General features: G+C 38.1%; 1 protein-coding gene and 1 non-coding gene across 6 annotated transcripts in view; one reads left to right on the plus strand and one right to left on the minus strand.

The window, feature by feature from the left end:
- The window catches only part of TPK1 (thiamin pyrophosphokinase 1), a 267,896-nt gene that overhangs the window by 127,918 nt on the left and 114,261 nt on the right, over positions 1–25,717 (plus strand). For all 5 annotated transcript variants that reach the window (XM_015596151.2, XM_025039012.1, XM_025039011.1 and 2 more), the window contains one exon: positions 5,447–5,542. In XM_015596151.2, the coding sequence (XP_015451637.1) occupies positions 5,447–5,542 (96 nt within the window). The remainder of the gene's footprint in view (positions 1–5,446; positions 5,543–25,717) is intronic.
- On the minus strand, positions 15,388–15,505 carry LOC112469979. Its single transcript, XR_003042795.1, has one exon. It is a non-coding gene; the product is annotated as a 5S ribosomal RNA (ribosomal RNA).

Raw genomic sequence — 25,717 nt, forward strand, 5'->3', positions numbered from 1 at the left:
TCCCACCCTTATTCATTGTCTGTAGATGCTTCCATGATGCAGAGGCTTGACTAGTTGGGACGGAGGACGTATGGCCTGCGAAGGTTAAAGGAATTACTATCTGGCCTTTTATAGAAAAACTCTGCTAATCCCTGATCTAGAGTGATAATTTATCTCAGGCCTTTATGGATGACTTTATTCGTTATCGAAAGCTTACTATTTGTTACGCACTTTGTTGGGGTCTCGTACTGAGGACACGGAGTGAACAAAGGGACAGGGTGGGCACCTTAGTGGAGTGACAGCTTAAAGCTAATATTAATATTTTAATAGTCATAAGGCAGATTTAATAAACTTATGTAATAAAAGTATTTGTTCATTCTAATAAAATATGTTAATGCCCATAAGGTAGACTATTAATTTACATAATAAAATTTTTTAATCATAACATTTTGTGGTTAATCTAAGCATTTACCATAAACCTTATTGTTTGAAACTTTTTTCTTTTAACATGTGTGAGTATACCATGCTGAACGTAAACCTACCTTTTTAGATGATTCATAATTTTGTGATTAGGATCATATAACAGAGCATATATTTTTGTACTTTCTGTAGCCGTAGATGTCAGCAGTATTGGAAATTGAGCTGAGCTATTACCATTCTGGAGCATATTCTGAAAACTATTTATTGCTAAATTTTTACTACGTCCCCTAATACCAATTTGTTTCTTTGTCATTTGTCTTTCTCTTAAATAAATTACAACTCATTCAAAAATATTCTGAATGATTTGTGTAGTACATTATACTGCTTCATCTGTTAGCCTCGAAGTACATTTGCATTTCGCTTTTCCTGATCGGATGTTACCTTTGTTAACATTAATGTATTGTTGTGTTTTAGTTTACTAAATTGCACACAAAGCACTAATATTTTTACCAGTTAAGAATCTATTAATTGTGCCCTAAAACAAAAGTGTTATATAATTTCCTTGTAGCAGTTGCATAATGTCCGGAAAAAAAATAATGTCAGGGTTGCTTTTGTGCGTTAGACTCGTCTGGTTTATCCAGGTTTATATTTTAGAGAAACATACCATTAGTCCCATGAGGAGAGAAATGGTTTTAATTCACCTACCATTCGTCTGTGCATCAAATGTCTAGTAAGTGCTTGATAGGTGCTGGTACTGTCCTAGCCGCTGACGTGTAGAAGTCAGTTTCCCTGTCTTCGGGGGCATCGAGTCTTCTCCTGACTCGAGATCCTGTGTTTCCAAGGAGCTGGCTGGGGTTTGCCAGATGTAAATGTAAATTCTTGGCCAGGTACGTGTGTGTCACAGAGTTCTTCCATTTCCTTGGTTAATTCGCTCCCCGAGTGCACGCTCACTTGTGGGTACTTTAGGTCACTTCTTTCTAGTCTTCGGTCTCCTTAAATCTGATGAAGTTTCGTGTTGACAGTAGGATTAATTTACCTTATGTATACCTTTCTACATCTTTCTGCATCTTTAATATTTGCTTTTAAATGGCTTCCTGGACCTTTGGGCACTATCATCTTCATATGAACTCATGATGTTTCCTCCATCATTGCAAATTATTTCATTTTGTTGTTTCATATGTTCTATCATGATATGATTCAACATTGTAATTTTTGTTCTTCAGTTACACCTCTTTTGAGGAGAAACGAATGTAACCTACTCGGCACTTTTCCAAGTGGGTGTCTTCATTGCAGATTTTAGAGAATGTAGCTTATCCCCAAAGTCAATGACATTTCAGATGCCCACCCTACCAACTGAAAAGAAGACTTTCTTTTGGCCCTTGTTAGATAGTGGTGAAGTATGGGGAGAAGAAGAAGAAGAAAAGGAGCCTCCCCTTATCTGTCTGCCTTTCTCTCTCAAATACACACACATATTTATATTTTACATGTTCACTAATTGTGGTATTCAGATTTTTGTTTTTCTCTGAGCTATATTATTAGCATCTGGTAGATTCCTGTTTCTTCTCTGCACAGTATTAATAAAGCAATAGACACATAGTAAGCCCCTAAAAAGTAGTTGATTGGATCTGTGGTAATTGATTTATAATTAAATTTATATGTGTCTTTTCCTGAGTTTTATTTATGGGATGAGAGAGACTTGATAAGGAAGACTTATCAATTCAACACAGTGGAACAGATTTAATTTAGTTGTTTTAACTTATTCCGTTGTCTTCGCTTTTCCTTTTATGTGGGTATGATTTGGAGGGGATGGAGTGGGCATTGTGGTTTTCATCTTCAAAAGATTGAAATGGTTTGAACAAAATCAGAATAGCCTTGATACTGACACATACCGAAATTTGTGACAGCAATCTCATTCTTCCCTTTCAAATTATAGTATAAAACAAAATAAAATGTAATATTAAGAAATAATAATCCAATTTGGAAAAAGTGGTATAGTCATAAAGGGAACTTATTAGAATTGAATTACTTAAATTTCTATTGTATAATGACAAAAACTACATAAGAAAAATGTATAGTATAAGATTGGAGCCACTGCTGGCTCATAAAATAAGAATTTGGATCCTAAAAAAATTATATTTCTGGCAACTGAGAAAAATCAAAGATATTGGTAGTTGAAATAAAAGTTTTCAAACATTGATATCTTAAGGCTGCTTTAAAGAGTTGTGTAGTTAATGCTTTGAGAGATTTTTGTATATTTTAAAGTACAATATACACATATCTATTAGAAAACTAATATTAGAAACTGTTTATTAGAAAGTTGTGTACTTTCTTAATTGGTCAAATCTCATAGCTTTTATATCTACTGGATCTTTAGATTGTAAGTATGAGGTTTTTGTTTTGCTTTTTTAAGAAAATGTCAAATCCAGTAAAATTCATAGTGCTCAGTGCTTCTGACTCTAGGAAATTGAGTCTTATTCTATATTATAAATCATCATAAGTAGATATTAATATGTAATAGGCGAGCATCATTTGATACCTTATTGCATTTCTACATTTTTTGTCTGCAAGATCTTGATAGTTTATCAATTCAGTTTTATATTTCTCTTTTTTTAGATCTTTACATATCATCATAAGACCCAGAAAACAGTGAAAACATCTTTTGTTGGCCAAAGACCTTTCATTCCACTTTGGCTAATACACACACACACACACACACACACACACACACACACACACACACACACACACGTGTATATATATGTATATATATACATAGGTATATACGTGTGTGTGTGTGTGTGTGTGTGTGTGGTATATATATACGTGTGTATATATATGTATATATATACATATGTATATACGTGTGTATATATATATAGTAGGTCTCCTTTCTGGGTGTTGGGAGCTGTCTTGCCGGGCAGTGGGGACCATTTCCACTTCTGGTGAACTCGTTGTCATCTGTAATGAGAGTAAAATAATTTAAACTCATGACAATTCCAAAGAGCTTTGGATGGCTGATAAACACTTCAGTTAGAATTTCTAGAAGTTCTTGGTTTAGATACAGTCTGAGTTTTTCAGCTGGTAGTCTGCCCCATGTCCCGACTTAAGCTTTTCTGTGTTAACTTGTTAAGGTAAAGTAAGATATTGTTGAAGCCATGCTCGTATGTTTCAAGTGTTGAGATTTTTAAAATAATATTCTGTGGAACCAACTCTAAAGATGTTATATGACTTTTTTTTATTAGATATCTAGGAATTTGTTCTCACTCGATGAGAGTAAAGAAATAGGATTTCTAAATGTGACATTAATGCTAGTTGTTACCTAGCAAGTCAATTTAAATCTCGTTTTTATATTCTTAACCTACAAAATGTTATAGTGGAACTACACAGATTATGTCTTGGGTTGTCTTTAGTTTTAATGTTTCCTGTGGATTTGTGTTGATTCTGTGAATATAACTTTAAGGAAGACAATGATCTATTAATCATCTGTTCTATTGCTATTTGCCTTTTTAATTTTGTTTCCGTTTACTAAAGTAATTATTTCTGTTCTCAACACTTAAAAGAAGAAATTTTCCATTGTCGTATAGATTCTATTTAGCAATAAGATGCAACATTCTCCTACCCCATTGCCATCATACATTTTTATTACTCAAGAATATTACACAAACATTTATTGAACACTTACTATGTATCAGACAGATTCTAAGCACTGGAAACAGTAATGAATGAAACATAATTCCTGTCTTCAGAGAACTTTCAGTATGGTGATTTTTGCTTTGGTGATAGTCAGTTATCCTCAGCCCTGATGATATTCCTGTGTGCTCCAGCACATTCTTACGTCTTCTTTTTGGGAGCGTTGGCCTGAGATGAGCTGACTTCCTTCTGCCCTTGCTTGGTGATTATAGTACATTTCAAGGTGCTTTTAGGGTCAGGAAAGTACACGTTGATGATCTTGTAAAGATGATATATATACCTTCTAGGGCATAAAATATTTCTTAACGACAAGAAATTAATTTTTTCATTGGTCACTACATTGTAGGACAGGCATAAATGAAAAAAGCACAGGTTGAGCTTGACACCTTTAAACAGACCTTGAAGTTAAAGAAGAACCTTTAAATCTACTGAGAACAGTTCTTGGAATAATTTAAGAGGTAGTATGGGTGTTTTGTATCCTTGAAAACTCTTTGAATGACAACTTTCTATAGTAGATCATAGTTAACTTTCCCTTACTCAGCTGTTTGTCAGAGACCACAAACTGTTTTATTCCTGAATTAAGAAGTCTCGTCCCATCACACTCTGGTTTTATATACCTTTGCCTCTGGAAGGCATTGGAGGGAAGAGGTGTCATTTCAAAAATATCATTTCTTTACTCTTCTCAGTTCACTAGGGCCAACAAGCTGGCACTTCTGTGGCTTTATATTTATATTTCAGTGTTTTCCACTAGGTAACATATCTGTTGTAGAAGAGGCAAAGATCTTATAAATTCACTTCGTTGTGTCCAAAAGATAATCCAAGAGACATGTTTGCAGGGGCATAGTTCTTCATGCTGCTTTTTTATATGCGGAAAAGAAGATGCTGTAAAGGAATTTTATAGGACACCTAACTTGATTTTACTTAAAATGTAGTTTTATCATTAGCTTAATATTAGTTTTTACATTCATGTAAGTAAACTTACGAGGTCTGCTTAAAGAAATTAAAAGTTTTTAGAAATAGTCTTAATTTCAGGTAATTTTACTGTGAATATATTTTATAGTACTTGTGCCAGACTTGAATGCCATCACAGCAGAGACTTTTAAAGACCACTAATGTAGTCTAATCTGTACTTTTCTTGGGTATAAAATGATTGTCACAATCAGACCATTATTGTAATATTCTGACATCATTCCTGAGATGTCCTGTTATGTGAAATAAAAAAGATAATGACAGTTATTCTAATGATCAGGGTATAATACAGGCGTAATAGGGTATCTCTATTGACCTTTTATAGCTCTCGACCCTTTTCATGAGACTGACATCAGTCACCGTTCTTACCTTTCTCTTTTGCTAACAGGGATGCGAGCTTATTTCAACACCTGATCAGGACCATACCGACTTTACCAAGTGCCTTGAGGTGCTCCAGAGGAAGATAGAAGAGAAAGACCTACAGGTATGATGCGCAGCTATTCGTTGATTGCGTTTTATTACCACGGGTGTGAACGACCCTGGTTAAAGTTTTCAGTCGTCTAAAATTTTATTTACTTTTTAAAATAAGAAATCATTATTTACTTTTGTGCTGAGTTTTTAGATTCCCTGTCAGGCTTTGTCAGCATATCGAATACATCTGTTCTTAGCTGCCAGAATATTAACGTATGCACTTAAATCAGAGGTTACAGATTCACACACCTGGCAGTGGTCGCAGAGGGGCGAAGTGGACGGTATATTAAGTCATCAAAACAGGCAGCTCATTTTTAGCCTAAAATGAGAAACTGCTTTCATCTCTGGTTGATTTTCGCCATGCAGAGCTGTGTGTTTTCTTTCTATATGTGTGTTTAAATATTGTGTGCTCAAAGCAAACAAATGTGGCCTAGGTTTGGCCCATGGATCATTATTGCAAAATCTTATATAAGCAAATAAAATATTATCAACTTTTCTTTTTTAATCAGAGAAGAGTCTGCTGCTTTTCATTTGTGGACTATTTAAGGTATTCAGTAATGATTTTCACCTAGCATCTAAGTGTTTAATCCCATTAATTAGCTAACACATGAGTTTGTATTTTATTGTATTGTACACTATTTCTTGGTACTTGTTGAAATGGTATGCAGAATTTTTTAAGTCTGTGTTTAGTGACAGTCAGCAAAATTAAGCCTGAAGCATTGAATGACATCCGACCGTTATTTTCCAGGCAGGGACAAGAAGTTAAGCTGAGGTGCATGGTCAAATGTGTAATTTTAAACTAAGAAAACTAGGGAAACACACCTGTACGTTAGAGCATTCGGATAGAACCAGTGATAGGAGATGATCTCAGCCTGGCCTCAGCAGTCAGGTGAGGCAGGGCAGTCTTCAGACATGGCCCAGTCAGGTCTGTATCTGCTTCGTTGCGGCCTTTGCTCTGCTCCACGGGCTCTGTCATCAGTCTGGCTTCGCCGAGCGTCTCCAACAGCCACCTGTAGCAACTGTTTACCCTTTTTCATCCAGGGGGCTTCCAGGGGTAGGGACAGGACAGCCATTAGGCCGCTCTTGGTTTTGGCAAAGGAGGAGGAAAGTGTCTGGATTGTCTTGGACTGGAGCAGGGAGTGGCATTTGTTTACTGACCTCACATAGTCAGACCACATGGTGGCGGGCTGCAACGCTTGTTGGACAGGCAGCCCTAATGAAAACCGAGCCCCTCACAAGAGCTCCTCAAGGACTCATTCTAGCATGTCTTTACCAAGCTGAGGCAGTAGATCCTTTTCTCCCTTTGAAGAAAAGCCATGTTGACTATCATAACTGATAAGTAGCTCATTGTGCAAACTCAACAATAGTAATTAAGTGAACACTTCACATCACCGTTGTAGTTTGAACTATATACCAAATATATTGTGCTATTTCCAGCAATAAATCGCTATAATTAAATATTTGTTTAATAAAAACAGAGCATAGTCTATTGAGAGTTATCTACTTCATCCAGATATAGCTGATATTTTTTAGTTTCTTAGAAGAAAAAATGTAAATCTTCACAACTGGATTTCAGTTCCCCCAGAGCTTGCACTGAAGTTGTTGAAAATGGGAATGCCATTATGAGACTCATTTGTTGTGTCTGATAGTATCCATAATACAGTGTTTAGTCACTGAATCTCAAAACAAACAATCATGTCTCAAAATCAAGACCAAAATCCAGAGAGAGCCTCACACTGGAGAGGAGGGTAATCGGGGGTGTCTGACCTGCCAAACAAATCTGACAGTCTTGACCAATCCACTGGGGAGGCCTGCAGCAAGAGGACCTGATAGAGGACTCCTGCATTGGAGAGAAAGGGCCCAGCTCCCTCCGTGCTTAGTCACAGACTGGAGGCTGCCAGGAGTCACAGGCCATGTGGCCTTGGTGGCATGTCGCGCTGCTTCCTGACGGGGTGGCAGCTGGGTCATCATAGCCAAGTGCCGTCCTCACAACTAGTGATGAGTTCTTTCTGGGGACCGCTGAGGGGTGCGCCTCCGTGGCTGCCGCTGGCCCCCGCCGTGCTTTGGGCCCAGCGCATTCTCCAGCCTCATCTTGTACAACTCTCTCTCTCTCTCTTCCTAAAATGAGTCTTATTCTCTCCTCCCCCACCTTAAGGTGCATTCGTGCATGTTGCCCCCTCTGCGTAGAAGTTTTGGGATGTTTCTTGTGTTTTTCCCTGTCTTTGCCTGGCCCACAGTGGCAGAGTGTGCCTCCCACCTTGTGGAGGACTTCCCTCACCATCCCTGTCGCTTAGGTTCCGCTACCCCACGTTTCCGTGCCCTCCTCCCTTTTTCCTTCCATAAGGCACTCTGACCATTTGTAGTAATTTCGTTACTTGTTTCTCACTGTTTGCTTGGAGCCTGTCTCTCTTCCCAGCCTGGCTGTACAGCCCGTGCAGCTGGCATCAGGCTTGTCTTGTTCAGGATCGAACAGTAGCACTGGGCGCCACGTTGGGCCTGTGTTGCCACTGTGGGAACGCACAGGGCAGTAGCACAGCCAGGGGAAGGCTTTCTCGAGAGGCCAAAGCATATAAACAAATAGGAGTTAGGTGGCAGCGGAGAGAAGAGTGTTCAAGCGGAAGAGCCTCAGCCCAGAGAGGATGGGTGGCGCTCCGCGAGCTCCCGCAGGTGTCTCAGGAAGCGGAGCATCTTCCGCTTCCACCTGACTTAACGTTTAACCTGGAAGTCCAAGGTTGCATCTGATGTAGTGTAACGCAAAAGAAAAGCAGGATTACAAAGTACAGAGGAAAATAATATGAGATTCTTCCCCATGCATCCTCCTAACGTCATGAGATTATCGTGGGGGCTTTTAAAAACGTCTTCCTAAATTATGCAGAAACTGTATCCAAATATCCTTTATCCTTATCCACATAAAAAATCTGATCAAAGTATCATATATTTCCACTTGTTATAAATATGAATTTGTAGCCAAATGTCTATATTTTATAGTAAGATCTGATCTTATCATGTACTTAAAAATGTTAGTTATAACAAATTGAATTAAAGTAGTATTTAATATGTTAAGGAATAATACAGTGTAACATATTAGAACTTTATAGGATTTGGATTAGGATCCATCCTTATCCTGGAGGAGTTTGCTCTCCAGCACATGACATCAATGGAAAAAAAAAAAAAAAGATTTTCCTAAATTACCTCGTTTATTTATTTATCTATTTTAAAGTTGCTCACACTCAACTTTTCTTCTGCAGAAGGATTCTCTGACACATGACTCTGTAACACTTTGCATTTATGCTACCACATAGTAGTTTATATGTAACTGAGTTATGAGTACACCCTCAGGATGCCATTCAATATGACTGAATCTTCGAGGAGCACATTTATTTTTTGATGCTGTGATGCATGTGAAACCTAAGCCCTGGGATAATGAAAAATGATAAAAGCTATTTCTCCAAGTTTCTAAAAATGTAAGGTGTCCATTGTTTAGGATGAGGCATAGATAAATCTAAATTATAAGGCCCTAAGAATAACAAGGTAGGTCTCTTTAGGATATTTTCTAGTACTTATGGCAATTGAATTAGTAACTTCAGTGTCTGATATTTTAGACACAAACTTTATATTTGACAAAATTTGGGCAGAAAAGTTGCTATTAATTTAAAACTGTATGTTTTAGGAATTTTAACTCATACTGGTTTCATTTGCTAAAACTTCAGTGCATTTTAGCCTCGTATACTATGTTATTTTTTAAGCAACTTTTTAATCAAATGATGCAGGATGTTAAGTACTATGAATGAGAGCAAATGCCTTAATTTTATTTATATGCACAAAAATATTAATGATGACAAATTATTACATAAAGACTATAGGATTATTACATATTATGTTTATTATATTCTTCTAATGGCCTAAGCAAATATCAAATTGCGACTTATATATTAGTTTATATGTATTTATGTCTGAATTATTCTGTTGACCATTAAGACTTTGATAGGGAATATTAGTCCTTCTATTTAATTCCTACGTGGCACTTCTCAGATATATTTCTGTATCTGCAAGTACAATGAGTTTTAAAATATTTATTTATATCCACTAATAACCAGTATTGGAGTTAGTTGTACATTGTTGTTTTGTAATGGATTGGTGGCTTCGTTTTATGTTCATAGTAAATATCTGTTGCTCCTCACTTGAAAATCAAATTCACAACTGACTCTACTAGACTAGAGTAATTACTAACTACTCAGTATAACAAGATCTGGCTCACAGGGCTGCGGGGTCACCACATTGGTGCCCTGAGAGGTGTCTTCAGTACAGCCTGCTCTGGTGAGCTGGCGTCTTAGGCAAGATTCAACCTCATTCAAAGAAAAATGTAATAAGTTCATCGCGCGGATAAACCTGCATTCTGGAAAGGGAAGAATGCTAACTTCACAGTAGAGAAACCTGGCAGATTCCACCTTAATGAAGTCATCAAAATCTGCGCCGTCAGTGCTAATTCATGAATTACCACCGAAAAGAGTACCTGCGGAGTTCTTCCCTAAAACCCTTGACTCCAGTTCAATCGTCCAAAAGTCAGGAAACCCACATTAAAGATCATTCCACGGAATAACCTGACCAATATTTTCAGGGCCATGAAAAACAAGGAACGACTGAGAAACTATCACCAGAGGAGATGAAAGGGACATGAAAAGTAAATGCAGTGTGTATTCTGATTTTTATCCTGAAATGGAAAACGGACATCAGTGGAAAAATTGGCGAAATGTCAGTGGAGTCTGGAGTTTCGTTAATAGTAGTGTACCAGAGTCAATCTTTTAAAAAAATTATTTCTCATTTACAGTTGGCATACAATGTTGTATAGTTTCAGGGGTACAACATGGTGGTTAGACATTTATGTACCTTACAAAGTGATCACCACGATAAGTCTAGTACCCATCTGACAGCATACGGAGTAATCACGGTATTATCCACTGTATTTCCTATGTCGGACTTTACATCCCCAGGACTATGTTTATATCTGGCAATTCGCACTTTTTAACCCTTTCTCTCTTTTCACCCATGCCCCTACCCCCCCTCATCTGGCAGCCATCAGTTCTCTATCTATGAATTCGTTCCTGTTTTATTTATGCATTTATTTTGTTTTTAGATTCCACGTATAAGTGAAATCATATGATATTTGTCTTTCTCTGTCTGTCTTATTTCACTCAGAATAATACCCTCTAGATCCATCCATGTTGTAGCAAATGGCAAAATTTCATTCTTTTTATGGCTGAGTCATATTCCGGTGGCTATATGTACCACTTCTTTATTTGTCTATCGATGGACACTTAGTTTGCTTCCATATCTTGGCTATTGCAAAGAATCCTGCAGTGAACATAGGGGTGTATATATCTTTTTGAACTAGCATTTTAGACTTCTTTGGATAAATACCTAGAATTGGAATTGCTAGGATATATGTGAGTTCTGTTTTTTATTTTTTGAGGAACCTCCTTACTGTTTTCTATAGTAGCTGCACCAATTTACAGTCCCACCAACAGTGCTTAGTGTTCCCTTTTCTCCACATCCTCGCTAATTCCTGTTTTTTGATTTATTGATGATATGCATTCTGACAGGTATGGGATGATAACTCTTTATGGTTTCAATTTGCATTTCCCTGATGATTAGTGATGTTGAGCCATATCACTAATCATATATCACCAGTCATATCACTAATCATATCATATATTTGTTGACCATCCATCCGTATGTCCTCTTTGGAGAAATTCCTATTCAGGTCTTCCGCCCATTTTTTTCATCAGAGTTTTTTTGAGTGGGTGTTAAGTTATAAAACTATTAACTCTTTATTGGGTGTGTCATTGGTGAATATCTGCTCCCATTGAGTAGATGGTCTTTGTTTTGTTGATGGTTTCCCTCACAGTGCAAAAATTTTTTAGTTTGATGTACTCCCTTTTTTTTCTTCATTTTCCTTACTCAGGGAGACATATCCAAAATTATGTACACACGCACGCACACACGCACACACGCACACACACACTGCTAAGGGTAATGTGAGTTTACTATCTATATTTTCTTCTAGGATTTTTATGATTTCAGATCTTACACCTAAGTATTTAATTTATTTTGAGTGTATTTTTGCATTTGGTGTAATAAAGTGGTCCAGTTTAATTTTTTCCATGTATGTACCCAGATTTCCCAGTACCATTTATTGAAGAGACTGTCTTTACCCCAATATATATTTTTTTGCCTCCTTTGTCATAGATTAATTGGCCATATAGGCATGGGTTTGTTTCTTGGCTCTCTTATTCTGTTCCATCGATCTTTGTGTCTGTTTTTATGCCAATACCATGCTGTTTTAATTACTACAGCCTCATAATATATTTTGATATCAGGTAGAGTGATACCTGCAACTTCGTTCTTCTTTGTCAACGATGTTTTGGCTATTTGGGTTCTTTTGTGATTCCATATTAATTTTAAGATTGTTCTAGGTTTGTGAAAAATGCCGTCGATATTTTGATAGGGATTGCACTAAATCTTAAGATTGCTTTGGGCAGCATGAACATTTTAACGGTGTTAATTCTCCCTATCCATGGCCACACTGTGACCTTCCATTTATTTGTATCTTCTTCAGTGTCTCATAGTCTCCCAAGTGCAGGTCTTTTACTTCCTTGGTTAAATTTATTCCTAGATATTTCATTATATTTGATGCAATTGTAAATGATATTGTTTTCTTAATTTCTCTTTCTGATAGTTCATTCTTGGTGTATTAAAATTCAACCAATTTCTGAATATAAATTCTGTATTACTGAATTCATTTGTTCTAATAGTTTTTTGGTAGACTCTTTGGGGTTATCTCTATATACTGTCATGTCATCTTCAAATAATGACAGTTGTAATTCTTCCTTTCCAATTTGGATGTCTTTTATTTCTTGTCTTATTGTTATGGCTCTGGTGTCAGTCTGAGTTGTGACAAATGTATCATGGTTATTGAACATGTTAACATTAGTGGAAATTGAGTGAATGGTAAACTGTCTGTACTATCTTTGCAACATTTTACTAGACCTAAAATGATTCCAAAATAAAAAGTTTATTTGAAAAAGATGTGTACTGTTTCAAATATGCTCTAACTGTAGAATGGTTTAATCTTTTTTTGGAAATGACTCATACTATAAAATAAAAAGGCAAGTACTTCTTAGTGCTTAGGCAAATCAGAATGCCTTTTTGTGGACTCTCACCTTTAAAGTGTGTCCTCAAAAAGTTTCAAATTGTGAGTCTGTGCTGCATATTTAGGCAACTATTTCACATGAAAACTACACTTGTTAGGAACTTAATGGTGTTTAGACAGTGGTGACAGCCCAGATCCTCTCGATCTTCCCAGATTCCCAAGAGAGTAAAGAATGGTAGGACTCCATCAAAGACAGCACTGGCACTAGGTATATTTTATCAGTGTCGACTGTCGAAGGAATAATCCTGTTTATTCCTGTGTTCCCTCTTTACCTGTCAAACTCCTATGGCCTTTATCACCACCTTCATTTTCTCCCCAGCTCATATGTTGATATTCTGTCACATCTGCCCTTTTTCTTGTTTCCTCAGGCTTTAGTTATCACTCTGCCGTTATCTCCCTAACTAATACCTCTAATCTGGAACTCCAAAGCCATATTTCTACCTTCAACTGGAAGGCCAGAGGAACTTCATTTCAGTGTCTAAAACAAAATTCACCATCTTTCTCACAAAATCTTATTTTCTCTTTAGTTTCCGTCTCATCCAGTGGCACCATCATCCTTCCACCTGGCAGAAACCTTAGAGCAACCTTATGGTTTACAGTGCCATCCCGTAACACTTGGTCACAGTTCCTGTAGTTATACAGAAGCTCTTGTTCCCACTTTGTTCTTTCCAGCCTTACTGCTGCTGTGTTCGTTCAGACCTTTCTCATTTCTCACCTAGGTTATTTGCGTAGTCTTCTGTTTGACCCCTTCACTCCGTTCTCTAACTAAAATTCACATCCTTTATCTTAAATGTATATCTGCTTTAAATCTTTTATTGTCTCCCAGTTTTTTATTCCATCAGTATTTGTTTAATGAATAAATATATTTCCAATAACATCAATGCAAATTAAGACATCATGGCAAACCTTAGGTGACATGTAAACTCTTTGAAGGGATCTTATTAGTGTCATTCTGGATGTCATAGTAATTCTCCTATGATAGATGTCTGATGTTTTAGCATCTTTGTCTGTCCCATTTGTAGTAATGAATGTTTATTATTAAAAGTATTAGTCTCTTATGCATTGTAAGTAGAGGTTAGGTGTTCAAATACTTGGGATAGGCTTTGCATTCTTTCTAGTTGCTATGTTCTTTAAGCCTCAGCTTTCTCATCTGTAAAATCAGAATAATAACCTATATATACCTATATAATAACCTATATATTAGTTAATGCACATCAGCGCCTGCCACGTATATAGTCCTTAATGAAAATAGAAGAGGTGGCATTAATGGTCTTATGTTGTTATATACCTTAGCTTTTGTGATCTATAACATTTTATACAATCATTTATATATTTATATAGTATATTGTATTTTGTAAAATATGTGATAAGAATATGTAAAATGTATTATGTATAATGTGATCTTTTGATTTTAAGATAAATTTCATGGACTAATATGATTTTAGAGTTAGTCAGTGTTTTTAGATGTCTCTTAAACTAGTTAGTTACTGTTTGTAGCCCAGGTTCATGGACTCATCATAGCTTCGTTTCTTTCAGACATAGTCTAATTTTACAAGAATTCTTTTAATATTAGGAATTTGAATTACATGGAATACTTCTTCCATGTTTAAGTATCTCCTCAGAGAGGCCTTCGACTCCCCTTGCTCCCAGGGGACCAGCGAGAACAGCACCCACGTGCTGCCACACAGCCCAGCCTCGCATGCTTGCACCTTGCCTTGGGCGGCAGGGGTAGCGGGAAGGGGGGACGATGCGCTCCAGCTTCTCTAACCCCTAGGCAGATGCTGTGTGCAATGTGCGCGCTGAGGGGTACTACTCCAAGATGAGACAAAAACGCACTTCAGAGCTCCACGGGCAGACCTCGTCCCCTCAGAGGCGCTGCGGACGCCTCTGGGGATCGTCTCCCAGTCAGTGTAGCACTTTGACGTGCCTCTTCTGTCAGGTCATGACACTGTGATTTGGTGAGTATGTCCATGGGCCCAAACAGCCTCCAGTCTAGTAGAGGGGACAGATGTACTGGAGACCATAGAGTAATTCAGACTGTGAGAGATAACGCGCCTCTTCAGAATAGACTCAGCGTTTCTCACGGATTGTTTATATAGAACCCTTCTCTTTCACCCTCTAATTTTTCATTTGAGAAAATGGAATAATATGGATTTTTTCTTCCTAATGAAATTGCGGCTCGTATCACTGAGGCCTTCTATGACCGCCTTATTTAAAGTTGTCGTCCTCCTCTCTGGTCCCTATTCCCAGCATTCCCGTACCCTTCCCTGCTTAGTTTTCTCCATAGCACTTGTCACCATCTGACATATTTAGGATATCTGTTTTTGTATCCTCACTCACTCGAACGTAAACTTCATTTGGGCAGCAAATTGTATATTTTTGTTCTCTGCTGTATCCCAGCACCTAAAACAGTACCTGGCACATAGTGGCACTCCATAAATATTTATCGAATGAATGAATATGTACATATATGGAGCAGTCCTTTATTAGCACACTCTTCTTATTAAATGTTGGTAAACTTCATTAAGTAAACTGCTTTAACTTTTTTTTATTTTTATTTTTTTATTTTTTAGGTGAGGCAGCCTTTGGTTGACCTCACAGATTGCAAGGACCTTGTCTGTTTATAATCCCTTATTTTTTATTTTTTACGCCTACAGCACCTGGTCTTCCTAGGTGGTCTCCCATCCAAGTACTAACCAGGCCCAACCCTGCTTAGCTTCCGAGATCAGACGGGATCGGGCTTGTTCAGGTGGCATGGCCGTAGACAAACCGTCTTTAACTTTAAGTAGCCTTAGTCTACTGCCCCAGCTCTTGTCCCATTATAAGTGAAAAAATTTTGGCTCTGGTATACATGGAGATATTATTCGATCATATACATGTACCTTCAGATTTTCTTTTCATTTTATAAGACAAGGGAAGGGGATGTGTGTTGTGTGTAATTAAAAATGATACAACCAGTACCTTCTCTTCATTTCATTAATTGGTGTTTGACCACTTCTGGGACCAACTTTTCCAAGTCTAAGTTACTTGCAAAAGTTGAAAGCTAAAAAAAAAAAAAATGAGAATACATACCGATTGTCTCGTAAGCCATTGTTATTGTGAACTTGATGAGAATAAATCTTGCTAACTTCTTTGAAGTAATACTAAAAGCAATGCCGGGCAATTCCAACATCAGCTCTGTCACTGAGGCATTTTAAGACTTTTATGACAAGTTGCTCTACCTTCTTGCCTGTGCCTATCTACCTCAAAGACATGTCGTCAGTGTTAATTGATGATTTTAATGAAATTCTAGAAAGTAACATGACACCCCCCCCCACACACACACACCCCACACACACACACACACACACAAGTGTGTCCGCACAAGCCACCTCTTGCATTTTGGTATATAACCAACATTGTTCTCTTTGTCAAGTGCTGAAGCACCTGCTTATGCATGCAGGTTCTGGAAGAAATGCTGGGAAAGCTAAGTATCAGACGAGGAAGCCAGAGGAAGAAAAGTATTTCTAGGCATAGAGCGAACTAGCAAACTGTTGCCTAGATCATTTCAGAGGTGCCTGCAAAAGGGGAATTCACATCTCTGTTTTTCTTTCTTCTTGGAGATCAGCAATCTTTTTTATAGTGCTGTTCAACAGGAGAAAATGGATACACCCAGTGCTTTGAAGTGACTCAGGAGAGGTTGCTACGGATATGAAAAGCTGACTGCCTTAGAGGCTGTAGCAGCCTAATCCACTCCTGCTAGTGGAGAAGCACGCCTTTATCCGCCCTGAGACGAGGGTTAAGTGTGTCTGCTTACTAGGAATCTCAGGTGAATGACTCACTTGTCAGATAAAATTTGCTATTAATGCAGAGAAGCACAGATATGGCTGGTGAGGTGCTCCTCTGCAGAGCATTGCTTCTGCGAAAAGGACTTGTTGAGTTACTGCATTGTGAAGATGCAGAAATTGCAGATGGGGGAGGACACTATATCTTGAAGGCTTCTGTAAGAATTATACACATATAATACAACATCCTGAAAATGCGAAATAGATTATAAAATTTCTCCTCATTTTTGTATCCCTTAGCAAGACATATTTATTATACATGGTAGTACCTACATCCATGATTATGGTTGTCCACAATAATAATAGTATATATATTTTTGAGAAATTATTTGCTTATAGTTTACGTCATGACAGTACTGAAATGATGTCACTGTTTGTCATAGGGATGTACATATCAGATTAATATATTTTCAGTGGTAGTTAATTAATAGGGAGAAGAGAAATGCAGTCATAGAAATACATTTTTGGTGTTAGGTATACATTTAAGTTCCATTTAAATCAGAGAAGATGGACTTCTATAGTATTTACTTTCCATCCTTCTCCTGTCTTAGTAGCTGGAAGTAGAAAAAGTCTTTCTGCCTCCCTGACCGTCTGTTTTCCAGTGGCTGTCCGCATTCCACAGTCGACGTGCTAGGCCACAACGGCAGATGGTATAGTAAAATCAGGATGCGCAGAGTGGAAATCAGAGGATACCAGCTTCTTTCCTGGATCTACTATGTGCCTTCTCCTCTCAGCACGTATGTGAATGTGTATAATTGCCAACATTGGACAGCCGGATCAAGATATTTTTTAAACACATTAGGAAATGGGAATATCTGAATTCAAAAGAGACTGGTTACATTCTAATTGTATTTCGTCATCTGTTTCTATTAGAGATTTTATATGCCTATACAATTGACCCTAAAGAGTCTGATTTTTAAAAGCATCTATATAAAGGAAATTATTTCAGAAAGAGGAAATTATTATTGAACAAGTATTTTATTCCGCATTGCACTCAGTTTACAATGATACGAACATGTAATATATTCAGCAAAATAGCAAATAGCAGTACTTGTATCTTTAAGGTGAACCTGATAAGGTGGTCACCTGTTTCCTATACATGTGTCAGCTGAAGCAAACTCACTACATGGCAAGAGATAAGCTTTAAGTAATTAATGTCACTGCAGCAACAGTTTTAACATTCTCATTTGACATTATAAAGTGGTCCACTGTATCTAGAAACCAGAGCATTGATGACAAAGTGCAAACTTTGCCATCAAAATGCTCTCTATTCTCTCAGAAGGTGGAAGGGGGCAATTAACATAAACTATATTGCTCCAGGTTGCAACACCAAGGGTTGCACTACAGCAAGTCTGGTAGCCACCTGTTATAAACTAGTCAATTACAAATAAAGAGTTTTATACCACTAAACTTTGGGGAAATAACGCCCTCAAAGTACTACAAATAGCTAAATCTACTCCGTCCGGACATGGAGACCAAGAGCTTCATTTATCACCTTGGACAAGAATAACCAGCGAAGACTTACTTTATGGCTGAAGCAAAGCAAGAAATATTGTCGGGTGGAAAACGAATGATGATGATACAAGATAGGACAATTGCTATTAAAAAAAATGATCACACGTGCAGCAGTACTAATCTTCTGGCGACAAAGCATCTCTTAACCGAAGTCAATCTGTTGGCAAAAAGCTTTGGAAACTTATTTATCTCTTCTCCACTTGCTCAGTGGCAAGGACGGCGAAAGAAAGAGGATGCAGCTTTCATGTTCTGGAATCTCGTTACCCCGTTTCCACAGGATGGGGAGGAGGATTTGTGCTCTGAGCATCGTTAACCTTCTAAACACTGGCTTTAGTCAGGCGTCCTGCAGGTGAGAGAATTTCTAGCCAGAGTGGAAAATATCTGGTGCTTTTTTCCTAGAATGTTCCAGAATGCAGATTCGGATTTTCTCATTTATCTACCAGGCAATCATTTAACCTCTGTGGACATTTATATAACACAAATTGTATTATCCTTTCAAGCTCTACTTCCAAATAGCTAATCGTTTCTGAATATGATATAAATCATACTTTGAGTTTTCATTTTAAACTAAATACCATCTGTGTTGAAGATGCGGTGCTGGGTGTTTGGGGCCTTATAAACCACAGATGCTACGTCTTTCCATTCAGCATGGCTCTGTCATTCAGAAGGAATACCTTTGAACTGCTTTTCTGTAGAACTGTCTTCGTATCCTGGCAGTGTGAGGGATTTGGAGACCATAATCACCTGCAGTAGATTTTGTAATACCCATGCTATTTATTGATGCAGACCGTGATTTGATTTAATTTTACTTACTCATAAATATGTTTTGACTCTTCAAAGCATTTAATTTTCAGCAGAGATAATAGAATAAAATCAGGTCCAAAAAAGAAAACCCACTAGTGTATGCTTTATTTATTCTGTTCAACTCTCCTTGGTACTAACTGCTTGATATAGAGAAATGTAAATACATGCAGATTTGCACTTGCCATTGCTCAGTGTATTTACGTGGGAAGAAAAAATAACACATTTCTACAGTTTTATACATATCACACCATTGTTTTGTTTATTATGGAAAAAATGTCCCACCCCAGGGATCTCATTGATATGGCTTGAGAACCTGTACGCTAGTTAATCAAGAGAATATTAGTCCTCAGGACAGATCTGCAAGGAAAGACGGCACTGTTATCACAATCAGGCTTGAAATGTTTAAAAAACTCAAAGCCTGGCCCAGCGTTGATCAAAAAAACATTCTTGGAATCAACTCAGTCATTATCCTATACTCTGTCATGACCAGAGTACCTGAAATTAAATGATTTTCATGGATTTTTAATGGCAATATGAAGATAAACAAAGAAAAAAATCAGTATATGCAGCAAGAATTTTGAGAAGTGGTCACAGCAGTCATCAGTGTTAGAAAGGTTGCTTGGCATCAACATGGAGAATCTTTCATTTCTAGATAAGGAGTTTGAATTTTTGATCCGCAGATAAAGAATTGAACAGAAGATCATAAGATAATTTAGAAAAATATTGTAATGGTTGTGTGCAAGTTGAATTGAAGGATGGAAATTCTAACGACAGTAATAAAAATACCAGCTACAGGATTCTTTGAAGAATAACTCTTTAGTCATTTTCTCCACCAAGAATTTAAGAAATAGAGACTTTTAGAACTAGAATTAAAGTGTATTTGTTACGTGTATACCAGTAACCCTGCTAAGGTGCTGTAGGTTGAAAAATGCAAACTGAATGAGCCAGTTCATGGCTGAGAATCTGTGGCTATTGGAGTGGGTGCCCTGTGAATAGTTAACCTGGAGCGTTGTCAGGAGGGCTGCAGGTAAAGGCTGACAGGTCAAGTGAGAGCCCCATGAGAGTGAGCCTCCTCCTGCCTAGTCTCTCCTTGTGCAGGTGCGGTCTCAGCTGAACCTGGAAGATGGAATAGAGGCTGACTGAAACAAGGGGAGTGAGTGTTTTATTCTGAGTATTCAAGGTTAAAGGTTAAAGGTTAAAGGGCAGGCAGTACTGAAAGGACCAATCACACATGTGCACTTGTTTAGCGAGATATCTTACGTTTTCCTTATCGAGCTAAGAGAATGAACTGGTAGGGAGGGGGCCACACTTGCACAGTCTTGTCGAGATGGGTTTCGTGTGTCCTGGCCTCCTCCACTGCTGACATGCAGCCAGTGTGCCAAGGACCTCTTTCAGCAAGAGAGTCTTCGTCTGCACAGGAGGTTGGAGGCTCCTCGGCTGAGCTGTCCAAAAAGGCACAGGGACACGTGTGATCGGTTCCCAGTGGTCAGTCAGTGAGGGCACATGGGCTGTGTGGGCTCTTAGGCTAAACTCTTCGCCAAAGGATTATGGTTCATAGCAGTCAGGAGCCAGCATCGGAACTTACCATTGCTTCCATAGCTTTTCTCTCAAATGCAAACACACTTATATACATTGCTCTTTTCAGATATAAATATGTCCCTTCCTCTGCCTTTTTAAAATACTTTTCTCTAAAATAACATGTTCATGACATTTCTTAATGACTGACAGAGTTGGACAAAAACACTGTTCACAGGAGTTCATCTCCTTTAGCAGGTTGGGATAGGCATCCTTGGAAATTCTCATGGTAATCCCACCCCGTACAAGGGAGGGAAGGGAAGAGGGTGGCCCGGGTGCTGAGGTGTGACATCTGTGGCATGCTGAGAATTAAAGCGTGTCTCCAGTGTAATGGGGGAGGAGCTGAGGACATAGCTGTGGGTCAGGATTTGGCTTCATCGCTTAGATACCGGAAAGCCAGGACTTTGCTTTAAGCTGAGCATCGGCATGATCAGATTGGAGATGGAGAATGCTGGTCCTCATGATCAGGTTGAGGATCACGTGGTTACAGAAGGCCTGGCAGGTGGCCAGTGGGGTTACCCGCGTGGGGTGATGCTGACTGAATTACAACTGTAGTGGAGAGGGTGGAGTAAGAACTATTTGAGAAAAATCTTGAGTTTTCTTAGACTTCTCATCTGTGAGTAGAAGGGCCTCATTATCTTGCCAAGGCATTATTTACTTCTCACCCAAACAAGCTTACATTAAACTGCAACTCACTGGGCCTGGTTGAAATTTAAGTGGGATCCCTGTAGTATTGTTTCCACAAGCTGCCAAGATCCAGCAGAGGTTGTAGTCAGTGTTTGTCAGTACATTATATTCTGATACCATAAAATCCGAAGTCTTTCATTTCCCTGGTGTCTTGTCTTCCATCTTTAAAGCATCAAGCAATTGGACCAAAGAATTTCATCATTCTGTTCAAGCCTAACTGTAGTACACAGATCTTAGAAAGTTAAGGGAAGCTAGTTAAGAAATGTCTAAATCTTTTGAGACTCTAGTGTTGAATTTTGTTAAGTCGGCTATGTTGATGTTAGTTGTAATTCTCAAATGGTAGGGTAAACATATCTTGGTTGGGATGGTTCCAGTTTATGCCTATATTTTTGGTATAATTATTTATAGTGTCTGACTTTTAGTTTCAAAAGTATCTCTCATTTGTATGTTAAATTGTATGGTCACACTGTCTATCAGAGAAAGCCACAAAGAAATCGTTCCTTTGTGTATCTCCAGAATCCAATTTATGGAAAGTAAATGTAATTAAAATATGCTGAAAGCCACTGTCCCTGCTGTGGGCTTCATACGTGCTGTATTGAAGTCCTTTCGAGGACAAATGGACGGCAATGTGCCATTCGTTTACTAAAAGGTTTTTACTGCTATAGTAGAAAAATGAAATTGCTTCTCCTTTTGGTGTCATATTATCCCTTAACCAGTCTTGTCATGATTCTATCAAGGCAAGTAATGCAAAGCTGAGTTTTTAATTTTTTAAACGAAATAGAAACGATTATTTACTCTGTTCTGGTAGAAACCAGAGAACCTTACATAGAAAGAAATCTTGAAAAAAACATGATAGTAGATTTAGTCTGTGCCCTGCCTTCATAGATGAGCCCAACCTTTAGAGATCGTCAGAGGCACAAGGAAGTCTTATAACTTGTGCATGGTTACATAGGTATAAAGCCATATGCCATATGATAGTCAGATCTCCAGTGTATTAATCCAGGGTTTGGGTGTCTTTTTTTACTAGATGTGATTACACATGAAAAATTAAAAGCAACCCTTATTCCCATCACTCCTTTTAACTAACAAAAAAAAGGTCCATGTAAAATACCATGACTTGACTGTAGGAAATGTATAGAAACAGAAATTTTGGGGGGATTTTATATATTGTAGAATATGGCATATTAGGTATGTGCTGGGTACTTGTGCATATGTGTGGACAAGTATTTTAAATATTTTAAATATATTATTTAAAATAAAGTCCATAGGGCTAATACGATTGTAACAACACTTTAGAATTACAAACTTTGAATCCTCGATGCATCACGGCCAATAGAAAACATGCTAGCCCCTGACACTAGCCTCTATTCTTTAGAGAATGGTAGGCATATTCAAAAATAAATAGACTTGCCCTGGAATTGGTATGTCTTACTCTTTCGTACCCTCTGAAATTCATGGTCCACCCTCACTAACCTCACTCTCACTAAAATTTGTCTTTGCTCATAACTCCAACAGAAACTCTGCTTTTCCCTAAGGACACTGGTAATTCTCTGCAGCCTTGGTAGCACTATTGTTTTGTTTTGTTTTTCTCTCTCACTACTTCTTCTAGAATAGGCCCTGGGAGTAGTAGAGTCAGGTGTTTTCACTGCTCTTTGCTGTTTCTGCCTAGGCCTGTGCTGTCTGAAACTCTACCCCCAGCCACCCAAGCACTTGAAATGGAGCTAGCCTAAATTGAGATGTGCTATACAGGAAGGATTTTGGAGACCAAATGTGAAAAAAAAGAATGTAAAATATCTCAATATTTTTTCTAACTTTATTGAGATATAACTGGCATGTAACATTGTATAAGCTTCAGGTATGTAATATGTCTCGATAAACATATATACTGAGAAATGATAACCATAATGGAGGTTAATGCCTTCATCGCTCACATATTCATCTTATAACTAGAAGTTTGTACCCTTTGGCCAACATCTCCTCACTTCTCCCGCCCCCCAACTGCTGGCAGCCACCAGGGTGCCCTGTTTCTATGAGCTTGGCTTCGTTAGATTTCACATATAAGTGAGAGCAAATAGTACTTGACTTTCTCTGACTTCCCTCACTTAGCTTACTGTCTGTCCTCCAGGTCCATCCATGTTGTTACAGATGGCAGGATTTCCTTCTTATAGGTGAATAATAGTCCATTTCATGTATACTGTACCTTTACCCCTTCATCCTATGATGGGCACTTAAGCTGTTTCCACATCTTGGCTGAAACAAACATGGAGTGCAGATGTCTCATCGAGATCCTGATTTCATCTACTTTGGATATGTATCCAGAGGTGGAAGTAGTGGATCATATGGTAGTTTTATTTCTAATTTTTTGAGGAAACTCCATACTGTTTCCCATAGTGACTGTATGAATTTACATTCCCACCAGTAATGCACAAAGGTTCCCTTTTCTTCACACCAGTGGAAACACTTGTCACCTGTTGTCTTTTTGATAACAGCTATTCATTCTAACGTGATATCACATTGTAATTCCCGATGTGATATCACATTGTAATTCCAGTTTTCATTTCCCTGATGATTAATGGTATTGAGCATGTTATCATTGACCTTTTGGTCACTTGTATGTCTTCTTTAGAAAAATCTCTATTCAGATCTTCCCATTTTTTAATCAAATTGTTTGGGTTTTTGGCTATTGAGTTGTATGAGTTCCTTCTATATTTTGGATCTTAATCGCTCATCAGATAAGTGGTTTGTAATATTTTCTTCCATTTCATAGGTAGCCTTTTCATTATGTCGATTGTTTCTTTAGCTGTCCAGGGGAAGCTTTTTAGTCTGATGTAGTCCCACTTATTTATTTTTGCTTTTTTTGCTTGTGCTTATGATGTCATATCCAAAAAAATTATTGCGAAGACTTATGTCAAGTAGCTTTTCTCTGAGTTTTCTTCTAGCAGTTTTACAGTTTCAGATGTCATGTTTTAAGTTTTTAATCCTTTTCAAGTTCATTTTTGTGAGCGGTATAACACAGGGGTCCAATTTCATTCTTCTGTATGTGGTTACCAGTTGTCCCAACACCCCTATATTTTAATACAGATTACACTTTTGACATAGTGCATTAAATAAAATACACTTGAAAATTAATTTTAGCTTTCTTTTTACTTTTTTAAATGTAGCTACTAGAAACTTTTAAATTGCACATGTGTCTCCCGTTATATTTCCGTGGGATAATGCTGTCTATTCCAGTCCCTTCTCCTGTAAACTTCATGTCATCAGATTGCATCACTCATCACTCATTACTGTAGTCTTCATCATCTTGGTCCTGGTCATTTCCCCTCATGTCGTGATGAAGTTAACATCTAAGTCACCAATACCTTTTCCAACAATACTATCTTAATTCATGGTAAATTTCACATGCACTCGAATGAGCCTTCCAATACACGGACCTCTTGTTTCCTTGAACTTAACTCCCCAGCAGGCTGTTTCATTTACCTCCTTACATCAGCCACCCAGGCCTTGCCTATGACAAGGTTTGTAAACCTGCCACACTCTCGTGTATCCCTTCGTCTCATTTCCTTGTACCCGGACTCCAGTCATCGGTCCTACCAGTGCCGTGATTCATCTGCCACGCTCTTTCACTGTCCTTCAGCCCTGTTTCATTCCATCGTCTGTTCAACAAATACTCATTGAACACCTGGTACGTTCCATGCTGCATTCTAAACACTAGAAATAGAAAATCTCTGCCATTGTGTCATTTTTAATTAGGGTGACAAATAATAGGACAAGCTAAAAATATATCTAGCCTAGTGTCAGATGATGAGAGTTGCTAAGGAGAACATTGCAATCGGAGAATGGAGATATGAACTGTTGGCATGGAGTAGGGGACATTTTTAAGTAGACAGCCAGTGAAGGAGCTAGCCATGTGAATGTCTGGGGAGAGAGCATTACGGGCAGAAAGAACAGCCAATGCAAAGTCCTGAAGTAGGAAGGACTCTGGTGATTTCAAGAAATAGAAAGTGGGAAAGAAGTGGCTGGAGAAGAGAGGAGAGAGCGAGGAGGGATAGAAAGTAAAGTCAGAGAGATACCTGCATATTAAATCATGCAGGGCTTTGTAGGTCCTCATAAAAAAATATTGGAAAGGCATTGGCGGTTTTTGCGCAGAAGGATGTCATAATCTAATTTACATTTTAACAGGATTGTTTTCGATACTAGACTGAGAATAGATCATGGGCAAATAAGGGCAGAAGCAGAAAGACCTGTTGGAGGCTATCGTAGTATTTCAAGTGACAGATGATGGTGGCTGAGCCATGGTTGTGATGAGGTTGTGGGCTGTGAGAAGTATAGAAACTCTAGATACGTATTGAAGATAAAGGCACTAGAGTTTCCTGAGAGAATGAGGAAGGGGCATGAGAGAAATCGAAGATGACTCTGGGTTTTGGCTGGAGCAACAGGTACAGGGGTAGATGGTAGGAACAGAATTGGGGGAAGAGTCAGGTTAACTTATCTCTATTGGCTATGTCAGTAGAGGTGTCAAGTAAGCAGTGAGATGTATGAGCTTGGAGTGCAGGACAGAGATCTGGACTGGAGA

The sequence above is a fragment of the Pteropus alecto genome, unplaced genomic scaffold, assembly GCF_000325575.1.
Source record: "Pteropus alecto unplaced genomic scaffold, ASM32557v1 scaffold48, whole genome shotgun sequence".
Taxonomy (NCBI): domain Eukaryota; kingdom Metazoa; phylum Chordata; class Mammalia; order Chiroptera; family Pteropodidae; genus Pteropus; species Pteropus alecto.